Source organism: Amyelois transitella, chromosome 9 (assembly GCF_032362555.1).
Source record: "Amyelois transitella isolate CPQ chromosome 9, ilAmyTran1.1, whole genome shotgun sequence".
NCBI classification, from domain to species: Eukaryota; Metazoa; Arthropoda; class Insecta; order Lepidoptera; family Pyralidae; genus Amyelois; species Amyelois transitella.
In genome coordinates, this window is record NC_083512.1 from 8,372,211 (window position 1) to 8,385,186 (window position 12,976).

Here is a 12,976-nt window from a genome sequence, read left to right on the forward strand (position 1 = left end):
ATACATTTGAACCCGAATCATAAATTCCAGTTATTTCTATGGCATCATTCAATAGCAAATTTATTTTTATTAATGGCGGTATCTCTAGTTTTTTGGATCTTTGTTATTTAAATCTGTTTCTATTTCAGAGTTATTTACTGATTTCACTATTGATTTCCGAGTTCTATCTTTAAACCAACAATTCTCCTCTGGATGATAACGTTTCCCTTTTTTTTCATTGATACAAATTTGGCATGGCTGTTTTTCTTCTATTTTTTTTTGTTTATTGTCGGAATTTGTAAATCCTTTTTTTTCATACTTATTTTTTATGACAAGGTGTTCCAATTTTCCTATTTCATTATATAGATCTTCTGTTTCTTGCAAAGCTTCTCTGTCAATTTTATCAGCAACAAAATTTGGCAAGCCGAATGCTATAAGATCAATAAGAATTCCAGTATCTATTTCCTTCCTAACTTCCAATAATAATTTTTCTTTCTTTAGGGCATATTCAAGTAACGAACCTGCTTGATATTTAAAGGCAAGAGCATATCTTATGGGTGACCAACCTTTATTTGTAAATGTCTCACAAAATGATTTCTCCCATTGGTTCCACTCTGATTCCACCGTGTGTTTTATTAACATACAATCATACCAATGTAGACTCGAAGATTCTATAAAATTTTTCAAAATTTCTATTTTTTTTCTGTCTTCGTTAATTTTGAAACGTTCACATTCCTTATTAAAATCTTTAATCCACTGGTAAGCATTTGTGGTTTTAGTTGTGAATTTTTGTATCATAAAATCTTTAGCAACCTTGCCTAGATTTTGAATTTCTGATTTTTTCTCTTTTTCTTCAAGTAATTTTTCTAACAATTTTTCCAAAGTGTAGTTAGAGCTGCTAGAACTAGACATAGTCTCTGGATCACTTTTAGTTTCTATTATTTCTTCTAGATACATATCATTAAATTGCAAGTTTTGTTCTTTATCCAAATACACTTCTGAAATCTTATCTGTCAAAGTTATCCAGATTTTCCTTACTTGGTGTCTTCTTTGTAATGTTTTTTTTATTTTGGCATAGTTTGGAGTACTTGTAATTGCTTGATGTTGAGTAATTGATTGATAATCGGATGGTATTCCATAGACCTGCCCGCTAGGCGTGGCAATTGAGGTTAAACATAAAATGTTTGTTTTTCCATCAGATGCTGTCTTCACAGCAAAATCAAATCTTAATTTATCCATAATTCTCTCAAAATATGTGCAAAAATGTTGTTTTATAATGAATTATCAATATGCCTGTTTATTTAGAAATAAAGACGTAATTGCGTTTCTGTGAACAAAAGATTTCTTTATTTACAAAAGTTTTTTAACACTTTGATAATGACATAAGCTTATAAACTAAACATTTACTCACCTGTGAACAAAAGAAACAACATTTAAAGCCCTTATTTCGGGTCTATTTTAATAATTTCACAGGCAAGATTTTTACAATAAAATATCTGTTACACTACCTACACAAAATAATTCTAACCTAAATAATCACACTTGACATCTTGACGTTTAAGCTGCCAGTGACCTCAACTAATTAACGCGGCAAAATTTAAATTGCATACATTACATAAAGAATACCTATAAGTTTTCTTTACATTTGTTTAAATCCCGGCTCATAAGTGAGTTGTTTTCAAAAATAAAAATAAAATTTGATTATATAGAACTTAATTCTTAAAGACACGTGTGCTAATCTGATAAAATTACCAGAACTATCAGTGACTAATGAAACGAGATGTTTCAACATCAAAGCCGTAGTTGTTTCCGATAAATCTGTTTCCTGAATCCTTTGCATAGAAATTTTAAATCTCTGTAAAAAAAATGGCTGACAAACTAAACGAGTACCAGGGATTTACGGGTCGTCTCCATGGGGCTCGAGACCGTTATCGCGAGAGATGGAGCCAGTGGAAGGAGCAGCATCCCCGGGGGGTAAAGGATATGGTGCGGGAATCTCTTTTTGGGATTCCTAGTTCAGACGAGCCTGAAAGAGTGTGGCAGGATAGTGAATACAGTGATATTTTTCGGTAAGTTTACCCGAAACCTACGAGATTACATGAAGACAGCTATCAATATGGATAAGTGAAAGAAGTAGCAAGTAGAAAGATGTAACCTCTGCCTACCCCCTCCGAGTAAGAGGTGTCATATTGTGTATGTATTTAGTAATATTCTAAGACGTAGTGTCTCAAGTAGCATCCTTGACGAGGAGACCTATTTCTTCACCTACTTGCTTGGAATCTATCCTCTCTTTTGATGAGCAGCATACACGGAGGATAGAAAGTTAGAGACATGGTGCGAGAATCTCTCTTCGCGATGGTAAGCATCGTCACCACCATGGTCCCATAAATTTCAATACTTGGGCTGTCTTATGGAAGAAGCAGCATTCTTGACCAAGACGTGTATCTTTAACAGTTTAATTAATTTATTATTATTTTATTTATTTTGTTACACATACCAGAATATAACTTAGTACTTATATTAAGATAAAAAGAAATAGTAGAAACAGATCTGGTTCGTATCCCACAGGATGTGTTTACGCAAAAAATAAACAAAGAAAGTGTTCTATGCGTTAAAATATATTACATTACATTTGAACTAAATCAAATTTAATAAAAAGATGTATGTGTTTAACTCCGAAACTAAATTGTGTCTATGTACCAATTTTTTCATAGGCATGCCAATTTATCTTGTTGTTGCAAAACATCTAATATGATGGAAAATCCTCTCAAAATTCAAAGAAAATTGAATTAGTTACGTTTTTATTACTATGTTTAGTTTATCTTAACTTACTCATCATTAAGAACAAACAATTTAATCCCTATCAGCAAGTACCACGAAGTAATGATGCAGTGGGATAAAACTGAATGATTTATCCTAAGTACACTAAAATTACGACCTTTATAAAATTACTCATCGTTATCCGAAACACCAGGAAGTTGTTGTTGTTTGGCGCCTGGCATAATTTTATAGAATTTGAAGCCGAACAAAGTGGTAAGAGGAGTTTCGGAAGATAAACCCGAGGCCCCGAAGTAGGTAGGTCTTGGAAGGTGGTACAGAGATCACACACAAATTAGAGAGATAGTATATTTGTTCAAAGCTATTTATGTAGAAATCTGAATATCAATTACATCATTATGCCAATCAGCTGCCCGTGCCTTCGAATCTCTTCAATACTATTGGCTCTGTCTACTTATGAAAGTGGTAAAGAGATTTTAATGTTTAAATTGTGTGAATTAAGTGGTAGTGAAGTGAAATAAGTACGTATGTGGTAGTGAATTAAGTGCATTTTGCGTGGTATTAAGTGCATTATTATATAATATATTCTTTTTCTGCAGACGGAAAAGTAGAATTGAGCTAATGCGCATATCTGCAGCTGTCATGGGAATAGAGTTTTCATACGCCGGAGAGACAGCCTTCGTGTCCCCCACTCTTCTTCAGATTGGCGTCCCTCACCACCAGATGACGCTAGTGTGGGCCCTATCACCCCTCATTGGGTTCTTTATGACCCCACTGCTAGGCTCGCTCAGTGACCGATGCAAGTCCAGGTTCGGAAGAAGGAGACCGTTCATTGTTCTTATGTCTTTTGGAGTGTTATTGGGTAGGTGTTATCGTATTTTTACTTTTAGCAACATCTGTAGTTACACACTGTAAAAAAAGGCAAATAATTTCCCTCCCAATGAAAAAATTACCCAGACCAAACGGGCTTGTACTTGATATCTTCAGACACAATATTTCTGAATTTGGTCTTTTCACTACCATAATGCAAATAATATAAAATCCTTTACCTTACACAAAATTTAAGACCGAATGTTAAACGGTTTCATCCAAATTTACGAGTAGATCTTACAGTAGTAAGTCATTTTTCAGGTCTCATCCTTGTTCCCAACGGCGAAGCCATAGGTTACGCCCTCGGAGACGAAATACCAGCCAACCAGACCGTTGTCCCCTCCGTTTTGGGGCCTCGCAGCTCAGCTCTAGACCATGAGAACACAAACTATCATCCTTGGGGCGTGCTGTTTACAGTCCTGGGAACAGTTTTCCTGGATTTTGATGCCGATGCTTGTCAAAGTCCAGCGAGAGCTTACCTTCTTGATGTCACAGTGCCAGGTCAGATTTCTGCATTTGTTCGATTTTAAGTAGTATGCTATCAATACTGTGATGACTAATAGTTGATGTTTTTGCTTATAGATAAAAGTATTAGAAACGATAAATGATATTGTCAGTGTGGTTCCCGGCAACAATAAAAAAGAAAAGGATCACTCCATATCGTTCCCATGGATGTCGTAAAAAGCGACTAAGGGATATGCTTATAAACTTAGGATTCATCTTTTAGGTGAAGGGCTAGCAACCTGTCACTATTTGAATCTCAATTCTATCATTAAGCCATAAAGCTGAACGTCGCCTATCAGTGTTTTCAAGACTGTGGTTCTGTCTAGCCCGTAAGGAATACAGACATGATTATATGTATGTAAATGATATAATAGATCGTCAATCAAAATTGTGACATGAGGTGAACATCCGTACACATACCTAATCACGTCTATAAATATCCCTAAATGCGTCTTTTCTCCCGATCACGTGTTAGAGAGATTCAAAAACAGCCTTGAAAACACTAAAATGCCACGTTCAGCTATAGGAGTGGATAGAATTATGATTCAAATAGTGACAGGTTATTAGCACATCGCAACTAATCTATCAAGTAGCCTCACTGCAGATGACCTCTTGGGGAGCCACTAGTAAAACTGAATATCCATCCAATATTCTTCAATCAAAGGAGATGGCCCAATTGAAGTATGGACGACTGCCCTGGAATGTATACACATAACAACTATTCTTATATAATCTTGAATCACTGTATATTCATATTTTGTATGAAAAAAGTTTCAGGAACTTGTCAAATGTATACAATCTTAAAAATAAACTTCCTCATTTACTGGCTCAATTAATCAACAAACTTCTTATAAAATGCTTTTGCTATAAGTTTTTATTCAGGAGTTTTTACTGTCGCATACTTAACTAGTCTGGTGCGAACATGAATTAACGTACCATTTCAGTTTGTATTTATTTGTGGTATATAAGTGGTACTAGTTGTTGCCCCGAGGCTTCACCCGCGTGGTTATTCTTTATATTAAAGAAATATATATTTATTTGTAATGTATGTGAGAATTCTATCAACACAAACAACAGCATGTATTCAAATACGCTCTGAACTGAACATATAGTAGATTTTTTTCTAAATATTTATGCAGAACTAAATGTATAACTAGTTGCAAAAGATATGATACAGAAAATGAAAACAAAAAAAAATATGTTTTACTAATATTTTCAGGAGAAAAAAGTACTCAAATAAAAAACATTGTTTCAAAGTGCGATTCATTTATTTGGACTGCAATAAACACATTTAATAATATTTTTCTAATTAAAAAATATAGAATGTGGCAGCTGCTTCTCATCCTGCGCAGATCGTAAAAGCTGGTCTAGAGAAGGAGTCACCGTGGATTTATGACAGGCGATGCGATAAGCAATCCATCACTATTTCGAATTCTTGATTTAACTATACGCCCCACCAACTTAATAAATGTGACCTTTGTGTTTTATGGCAACAGGTCTGTCTATCCCCCAAACACGTGAGACTATGATGTATGCTAATCCTAAAAATCTTACTTGTCTTTATCTCTTAGGCTATACAGAATCTAAGGCCATATTTAGCAAGACCATGAAGCGTATAGTTAAAAACAGGAAATCAAAATAGTAATGGATTGCTAGCAGCATCGTCTATCATGATACACCCATTTGATTAAGGTTTAAGGGGCTCCCCTATGTGAAACTAGTGCCACCGCCGACTAAACATCATTACTCAAAACAAAATAAATAAACAATTACAAATAAGTATCAGATAAAAAGCACAACGAAACAACGAACGGAAGAACGAACGAGTGACGTCTGAGCGATGTTCAATTCAAATGTTACTTCGCGTCGGTCTGACCTGTGTTGCCAGAAAATCATCATCAAATCGATTTTTAATAAATATATATTTTTATCGATTTAAGTAACACAATCAATTCCAAATGTACAGCAAACAAATCATTTTTAAAGTAAAATATATAGATTGTTATTAAATATACCTAAACATATTGAAGCGGTCCCAAAATAACGCTTCCTACTAAGCGTATATACTGTACATGTTCATAAATATCGATTAAATCGAAATCAGTAATCGTACGGGAAGTTAATAAAAACCTTTTGAATGGCAACACTTAACTCGTTGTTGTAAAGGAAGTCATGAAAGGAAGTGAAATAAGATTAAGAATCTTTTATTATAGAAAATCATTTTGACAAGTTCTAGGAAAAAAATTAATACGTGATAATTAATAAATTAATATTTCAGTATTATAGGAAAATAACATTTATGTATACGTTTCTAGGGCAGTTTTGGGCCATCTCCTTTCACTGATATACTTGAGATTCAGAAAGTGCCCAAGTTACTAGCTAGACCAATGTAAAAAATGGAAACCCAAGTGTTTTTTCTTTTCCTTTTCCTTTTCCTTGTTTGATATACAATAAAGTAACTACTGTAATTTTCTATTTACTCGAAAGGTGAACAACTTAGGCACTCGAATGTAGACATGGTACTTGTGTTAAATATAGTAGGTTTCTTATCTTAAGATTACATTATAGTTTAAGTGTTGAATGAAACTATTGCTTTAAATAGAACTTAAGCAGGTATGACTACAGACTACTAGATAGTTTAGATTATTTATTTACCTACTTGATCAACTTTATTACATTGACTGCATGTAAAACGTGTCGTTTGATAATCTGTTGGATTTTTAGAAAACTTTATTTTGTTTAATCCTACTCACTTGTGCGATGTTATACCAAGCAATTATTGCGAAAGTTTTATCTTCGCAGGCGGATTTAACAATAAAACCCATTTATTTCTTAGTAGTTGTGAACCTGACAAAATTTAATATTCATTTAAAATTTTATCATATAAATGCAAACTAACTTATCCAGGACTTTTCTTCCGAGGCGATCCATAAAATTGCCAATGAACTGCTTTTCGTTCACATCTTTAATACAGAACTGTTGATCTTAGTCGGAACAAATTAATATAGATAGGTACACAAAATTATACTGCATTTGCTGAGTAGGTACCATAGTATGTCATATGGTAATTTTCACATTATACCTAACACTAGGACACTAGAATAGATTTATTTTCAAAATTGGTCACTTATTGACGTCACATCACTTAAATCTAATTATAACTACTTCCGCTTCCAAAGCGCATGTGTAAAAGAAGCAGCGGAACAAACTACACTGCAAAATTAATAGGTATAGCCAAGCGCCCTTACGCTCTCAGTGGCCAGCATCATAAACATTTTATACAAGCCACATACAATAGTACTTATTCTATTTGTTCTCATGTACTACGAGTTCCTACCTATGTAAATTGAGCACAAAAATAAGCTACCTAATTTAGTACAATCCTTAACCCAGATTCTATGTACATTTTAATTAAATATTGAAGTTGTTTCCACGTCACATCATGTGACTTGAGGCGAGATGAGCCTACAAACAGCCTTATCGCTGACCGTGATTGATTTATCAACGTACCAACATTTATTTCGCCTTTTCCACAATCTCGATGAATGATACTCCGCTATTTTTTGAAACACTTGAGAGAATGACGTCTTCATATTTTATTTGAAACAGTCACTAACAGGAAATCGGTTTGTGCTTTAATGCAGAATATCTTTTTCTGATTCGTTTCGGTAACTACACTAGAGCCTCGGTAGTCAAATTGTTTATAGAACACAAATAAGAACGTGGTCTTGTATCAATGATTTATTTTATTGCATTAGTTTGTTTACGGAGGCAGCAAACATCGTGAGGATGCACATGGACAATTGGATATTTAGACAATTGGATGTGTGTGTAGACATGATCTAATTGAGGGTTAGGTTCCCCAATGGGTTGCAGAGGACAGACAAGAGTAGTTTCGAGTAAAAACATAACTATCCAATCTAGGATCATGGTTAAAGGCATTCTCCTTTCCAAAGAGTGATGTAACCAACACTAACGACAAAGAAAAGAAGAAGAAGAACGAGAGGAAGTATAAGAAAATCTGTTTCACTTTTTCGTGACCGTATCTGTATGTTTACAATACTGAAAACACAAATAACGTCTGTCTTTAATATATAATCTCATAAAATCCTTTACCAACAAACCGCGTGCGATGTTGACGGCTGTACCTACCTAATTTTATTTGGGCATCGTCTTAGCGTATTGCTACTTGTATTATGTAGGACAGTTCAATCTCTATGCTAATATTTGTTGTGTAAATGTTAAATATTTTTACATTATAGTGAAGCAGACAGTCCATCTGATTGTAAAAAGTTTACTTTCGGCTAAAGGTCCTCACATAGAAAACGTACTTACAATCATAAAATATGTACATAAGGAAAATATGGATGTCTAGTATGGATGGATGTATTTTCGATTCCTTTATTTTTTTTGATTCTCAATTGCATCTAAGGCCGCTATGTTTCTTGGCCTGTGGTCCACTTTCTAACATTTTAAATTGCATTGGCTAGCATATCAGACTGACAGCAGATATTCAATTCTTTAATCTTTAAATAACAATATTGGTATACTTGCTTCTGTCTTTTCACTCTTGACACTGTTGCTTCTTCCCGGAATCCGCCTTACCACAATGGAGAAGTGAATAAGTCAGGTAATTACAATAAGCAATCTAAAAAACCCTGCTCAACTACTTATTGTAGTTCCTATCGGTCTCCTGGCCTGAGGCTCTAATGAAATATCAAGTAAAAGAGCCCGGGGTGCGTTTTTTTATCGTTATCAGTCAGTTATTATTATTTGCATATATTAAAAAATATATGGCTGCAATAAATATATTCCCTAGTTGTCTTATAAGACAGCCACAGCTTAGATCTAGTATTTATTGTAGGTACCTTAGGTACGACTTCTTTTGGGTGAAATAAAGTAAGTAATTATTTTTGTTTCAGAGGATCACGCAAAGGGCCTCAGTACTTTCACTGTGATGGCTGGTCTTGGAGGTTTCATGGGATACGCTCTCGGAGGAATCAATTGGGATGAAACGAGATTAGGTAGGGACCTGTACCATATATTTAAATATTCATTCAATCTAATCCATGCATTGTGGAATCATAGAAGTCTTTATCTTTTATCCGGTTAACATAACAGGAATAGAAAAGGGTATGTTAAGATGGTTCGGTCATGTGGAGAGGATGAATGAAAGCAGGTTGACTAAGCAGATATACAAGGAGAGTGTGGAGGGAAAGGTCGGAGTGGGAAGACCTAGACGAACGTATTTTGATCAAATTAAGGACGTCCTGGTAAAGGGTCAGGTCAAAAGTACCCGAAACCGCCGAGCTTGTATGAAGAGAGTTATGAATGTGGATGAAGCGAAGGAAGTATGCAGAGATCGTGGCAAGTGGAAAGAGGTAGTCTCTGCCTACCCCTCCGGGAAAGAGGCGTGATTTTATGTATGTATGTATGTTTATCCGGTTTCTTAGGCTACAATACATTTTTTTAAAAAGGTGTCTTTTTAATGTAAAATGCCTCTTGGTACGAATAGTACCTACATGTACGTGGAAGTGTTTTGTAAAAACTTTTAAAAACATGTGTAAAATAACATGAATTGAATCTTTGCTTCAAGCTCTACATATGTATTTCTCAATGTTCTCAATGTTTTTTTGTTATGATGTTGTTTACTTTGGAAAATAACATAAGATCTCTCCTTGGACGCCTTAGGTTTTACATTCCTATCAGATAAAAAAGATAAGCATTTTCCCGGTAATGTAGCATCAAACCTATACTGAAACTCACGAGGAAATTCTTCAATGATACTATAGACAGAGCCCAGTAAGCAACTTTGGTACAACATCATAAAAGTAGGTATGTCGTGGTCTTCAAGACAGTACGATACGTCTACGCCGACAGCACTCATTTTGAAAAATATTCCGTTCATACTCTGAATGATTAAAAGGAATCTTCAAAATATTGGAATCCTTCTGTGGTGTCTATTTCACCTATTTACCAGTTTCGGCTATCTAATTACACATGTTATAAATTAATAAGTAATTGGTGTGGGTATTTTAATAACTTCACCCTTCTGCATGATGTTCTCATACGTAATAGTGTATTTTCAATATCTGATATAGATCTATATCTGGTATAGTAGGGAATCCAAAGGAATTCAAAAAGTGACAGGTTGCTAACCCATCGCCTATAAAAAGAATCCTAAGTTAATTAGCCTATCCCTTAGTCGCCTTTTACGACATCAATGGTAATCCAAATTTTATACCTACTCCTAAATTAGTTACTTTATCAAATAATGATAAGACTATGAAAATGCCTTTTTTTAAATCTGAGGGCACGGCAGTGCCCACCCAAGTCGAGCAAAAAAAAGAGCGTCACGGCCGTACCATCCTTTTCTGGAAGCAATTCAGGCTGTTTTCGACCTATATAATTTCGTTGTGGATAAAACAAGAAGCCTGAATTTATGATAACTTATGTAATAACTTAAGGCAGAAGGTCCTTTAAGTAGAGACTAAATAGATTCACCGACTTGGTATTACATGGATCTCACAACATTTTACGGTAGAAAGACTGAGCTGCGAGACTTGGGTTTTTTTTACAGGATGTTTTTGATGGCATAATATTGTCTTGGGTGATAAATATTGTTGAAACAAGTTTTCTATATTGAAAAGGTAACAACAATTTTCATTATAGGTACCTTTAAATATTTTGAGTTAAATATATTAAAAATTATATATCCTAGAGTTAATATGTACACACATTGTATGAATAACCAAATTGGAAGTGTGTGTTTAGTATTTTGTGGATTATATTTTAATTCTGATGAGACATCCTTAATACTAAACAAGCTACAAACTTTTGGTTTATAATCGATGTATGGAATAGATAATAGAAAAAATATCTGCTCGATGAGTGTTAGATTAATAAAAAGAAAATTAAAATGAATTAAATAAGTGACTAAATTGATAGTTAAATAAATTAAATAATAATAGCAATAACAGTTGAACGGGGCCTATCAGTTTTTCAAGATTGCTGGCACTGTCTTCCCGTCAAGGGATAAAGACGTGATTATATAGAAAACAAAAAATAAATATATACGGGACAAATTACACAGATTGAGTTAACCTCGAAGTAAGTTCGACACTTGTGTTACGAGATACTCACTCAACGATACTATATATTATAATAAATACCTACTTAGGTAAACATCCAAGATCCAGACCAATCAGAGAAAGATTCGAACCCGTGACCTGCGATGTCACATACAAGCGTATTACCACTGCGCCACAAAGGCTGTATTTATATGAATATAAATAAATGAAAAAGAAGTTACTCACAGAAATTCTATAGTGTAATCGATATGTAAACCACCAAGTGGCATGTCCTCTTTTTATCGATTGAACACAAAAATGTATTTAAACATTACAGGAGATTTCTTCGGAGGCCACGTCCGTGCAGTATTTTCCCTGATCACGATCATCTTCATAGTCTGCGTGAGCGCCACTATCACCAGTTTCAAGGAGATCCCGCTGGAACAGCTGAACGAGCAGGACCACTTCAGGAAGCAGGCGCAAACGGAACGCAACCAGGAGAGTTTTGATTTTGATGAGGGACAGGAGAAGAATGGACTGAAGAGGGATAATACTACGTATGGTGCTTTAAATCGACCTGAGGTAGACTTGATTCATTTTATATTTTTTGCTTTTAACATTGAAATCGACGGGCGGGAGATGCCTTAAGGTCTGCGATCTGGTGAATTGTTTTCTAAAGATCATAAATTTAGCTTTCTGAATTGCAATTTTTTTCAGGTTTCTTTTGCTGCTAAATACAAATCGGCAGTTACCTCAACATCGTGGGTTTAATGAACCGGATTTTATTTAAATCAACTGAATATACTAGGCTAACTATTGGGTGTATCTGTGCTTAATAAAAACTATTTTATTCCCCTCCTTCCAGAGTGGGACCGGCATCAACGTAGTAGAAAGCGGCCATCCACCACAGAACCTGTCTCTCCGTCACTACCTGAAGTCTATCGTAGTGATGCCGCCCTCCTTGAGAGTGGTGTGCCTCACAAATCTCTTCTGTTGGATGGCACACGTCTGTTACTCGCTTTACTTCACCGATTTCGTCGGTGAAGCTGTTTTTGGTGGAGATCCGGCGGTAAGTTTCCTTCGTTTTGTTTGACTGTTTGGAATTCTTCCGTTACACTTTTAACCGAATTCTAATCTACAAAATTGATGTTAAACAATCATTAGGCATGGCAAAAATATGATTAGTCCATGTCTTGTCAAGTTTCGCAAAATGTTTGCCGGTGAAGTAATAAATTCGTTATATACCTACATACATATGTTTACATACTTTGCCGGGTAAGTAGATACATACATACATACATAAAATCACGCCTCTTTCTCGGAGGAGTAGGCAGAGACTGCCTCTTTCCACTTGCCACGATCTCTGCGTACTTCCTTGTTCCACAAGTAGATCCTGGCACTTTAGACTAGGATCTTTCCTTCTTCTCATGGATATTGGAGGCAATTGATTATGGTATTTTACTCACTCTTGGTCAAAGCAGGCCTCATGCTCCTCTCTAGGACGCAACCGGAACATAGGCGAGATGGATAATTTCCTTGATGTCATGTCGCCTTAATAATATGCTTAAGCAATCATTTACTAACGCACAAATTTATCTTTGCTCTTACAAATTCTACAGGCGCCAGTCGGCAGTGAAAGCCGCAGCGTGTACGAAGCGGGCGTTCGATTCGGCTGTTGGGGCATGGCCATGTACTCGTTATCCTGTGCCTGCTACTCTACTATCATCGAGAGGCTTATCAAGAGACTCGGGTAAATGCCCTTTCGTATTCAATTC

General features: G+C 35.3%; 1 protein-coding gene across 5 annotated transcripts in view; it reads left to right on the forward strand.

Moving 5' to 3' along the window:
• LOC106142915 (proton-associated sugar transporter A) overlaps positions 1-12,976 on the forward strand; it is a 34,175-nt gene that overhangs the window by 10,942 nt on the left and 10,257 nt on the right. For 4 of the 5 annotated variants that reach the window (XM_060945963.1, XM_013344862.2, XM_060945962.1 and 1 more), the window contains 6 exons: positions 3,357-3,619; positions 3,889-4,128; positions 9,054-9,155; positions 11,539-11,783; positions 12,067-12,270; positions 12,821-12,951. In XM_060945963.1, coding sequence (XP_060801946.1) covers positions 3,379-3,619; positions 3,889-4,128; positions 9,054-9,155; positions 11,539-11,783; positions 12,067-12,270; positions 12,821-12,951 — 1,163 coding nt within the window. In that variant the 5' untranslated portion in view covers positions 3,357-3,378. Of the gene's footprint in view, positions 1-1,637; positions 2,049-3,356; positions 3,620-3,888; positions 4,129-9,053; positions 9,156-11,538; positions 11,784-12,066; positions 12,271-12,820; positions 12,952-12,976 lie in introns of those variants that run through there. The other variant, XM_013344863.2, reaches the window with a different exon arrangement.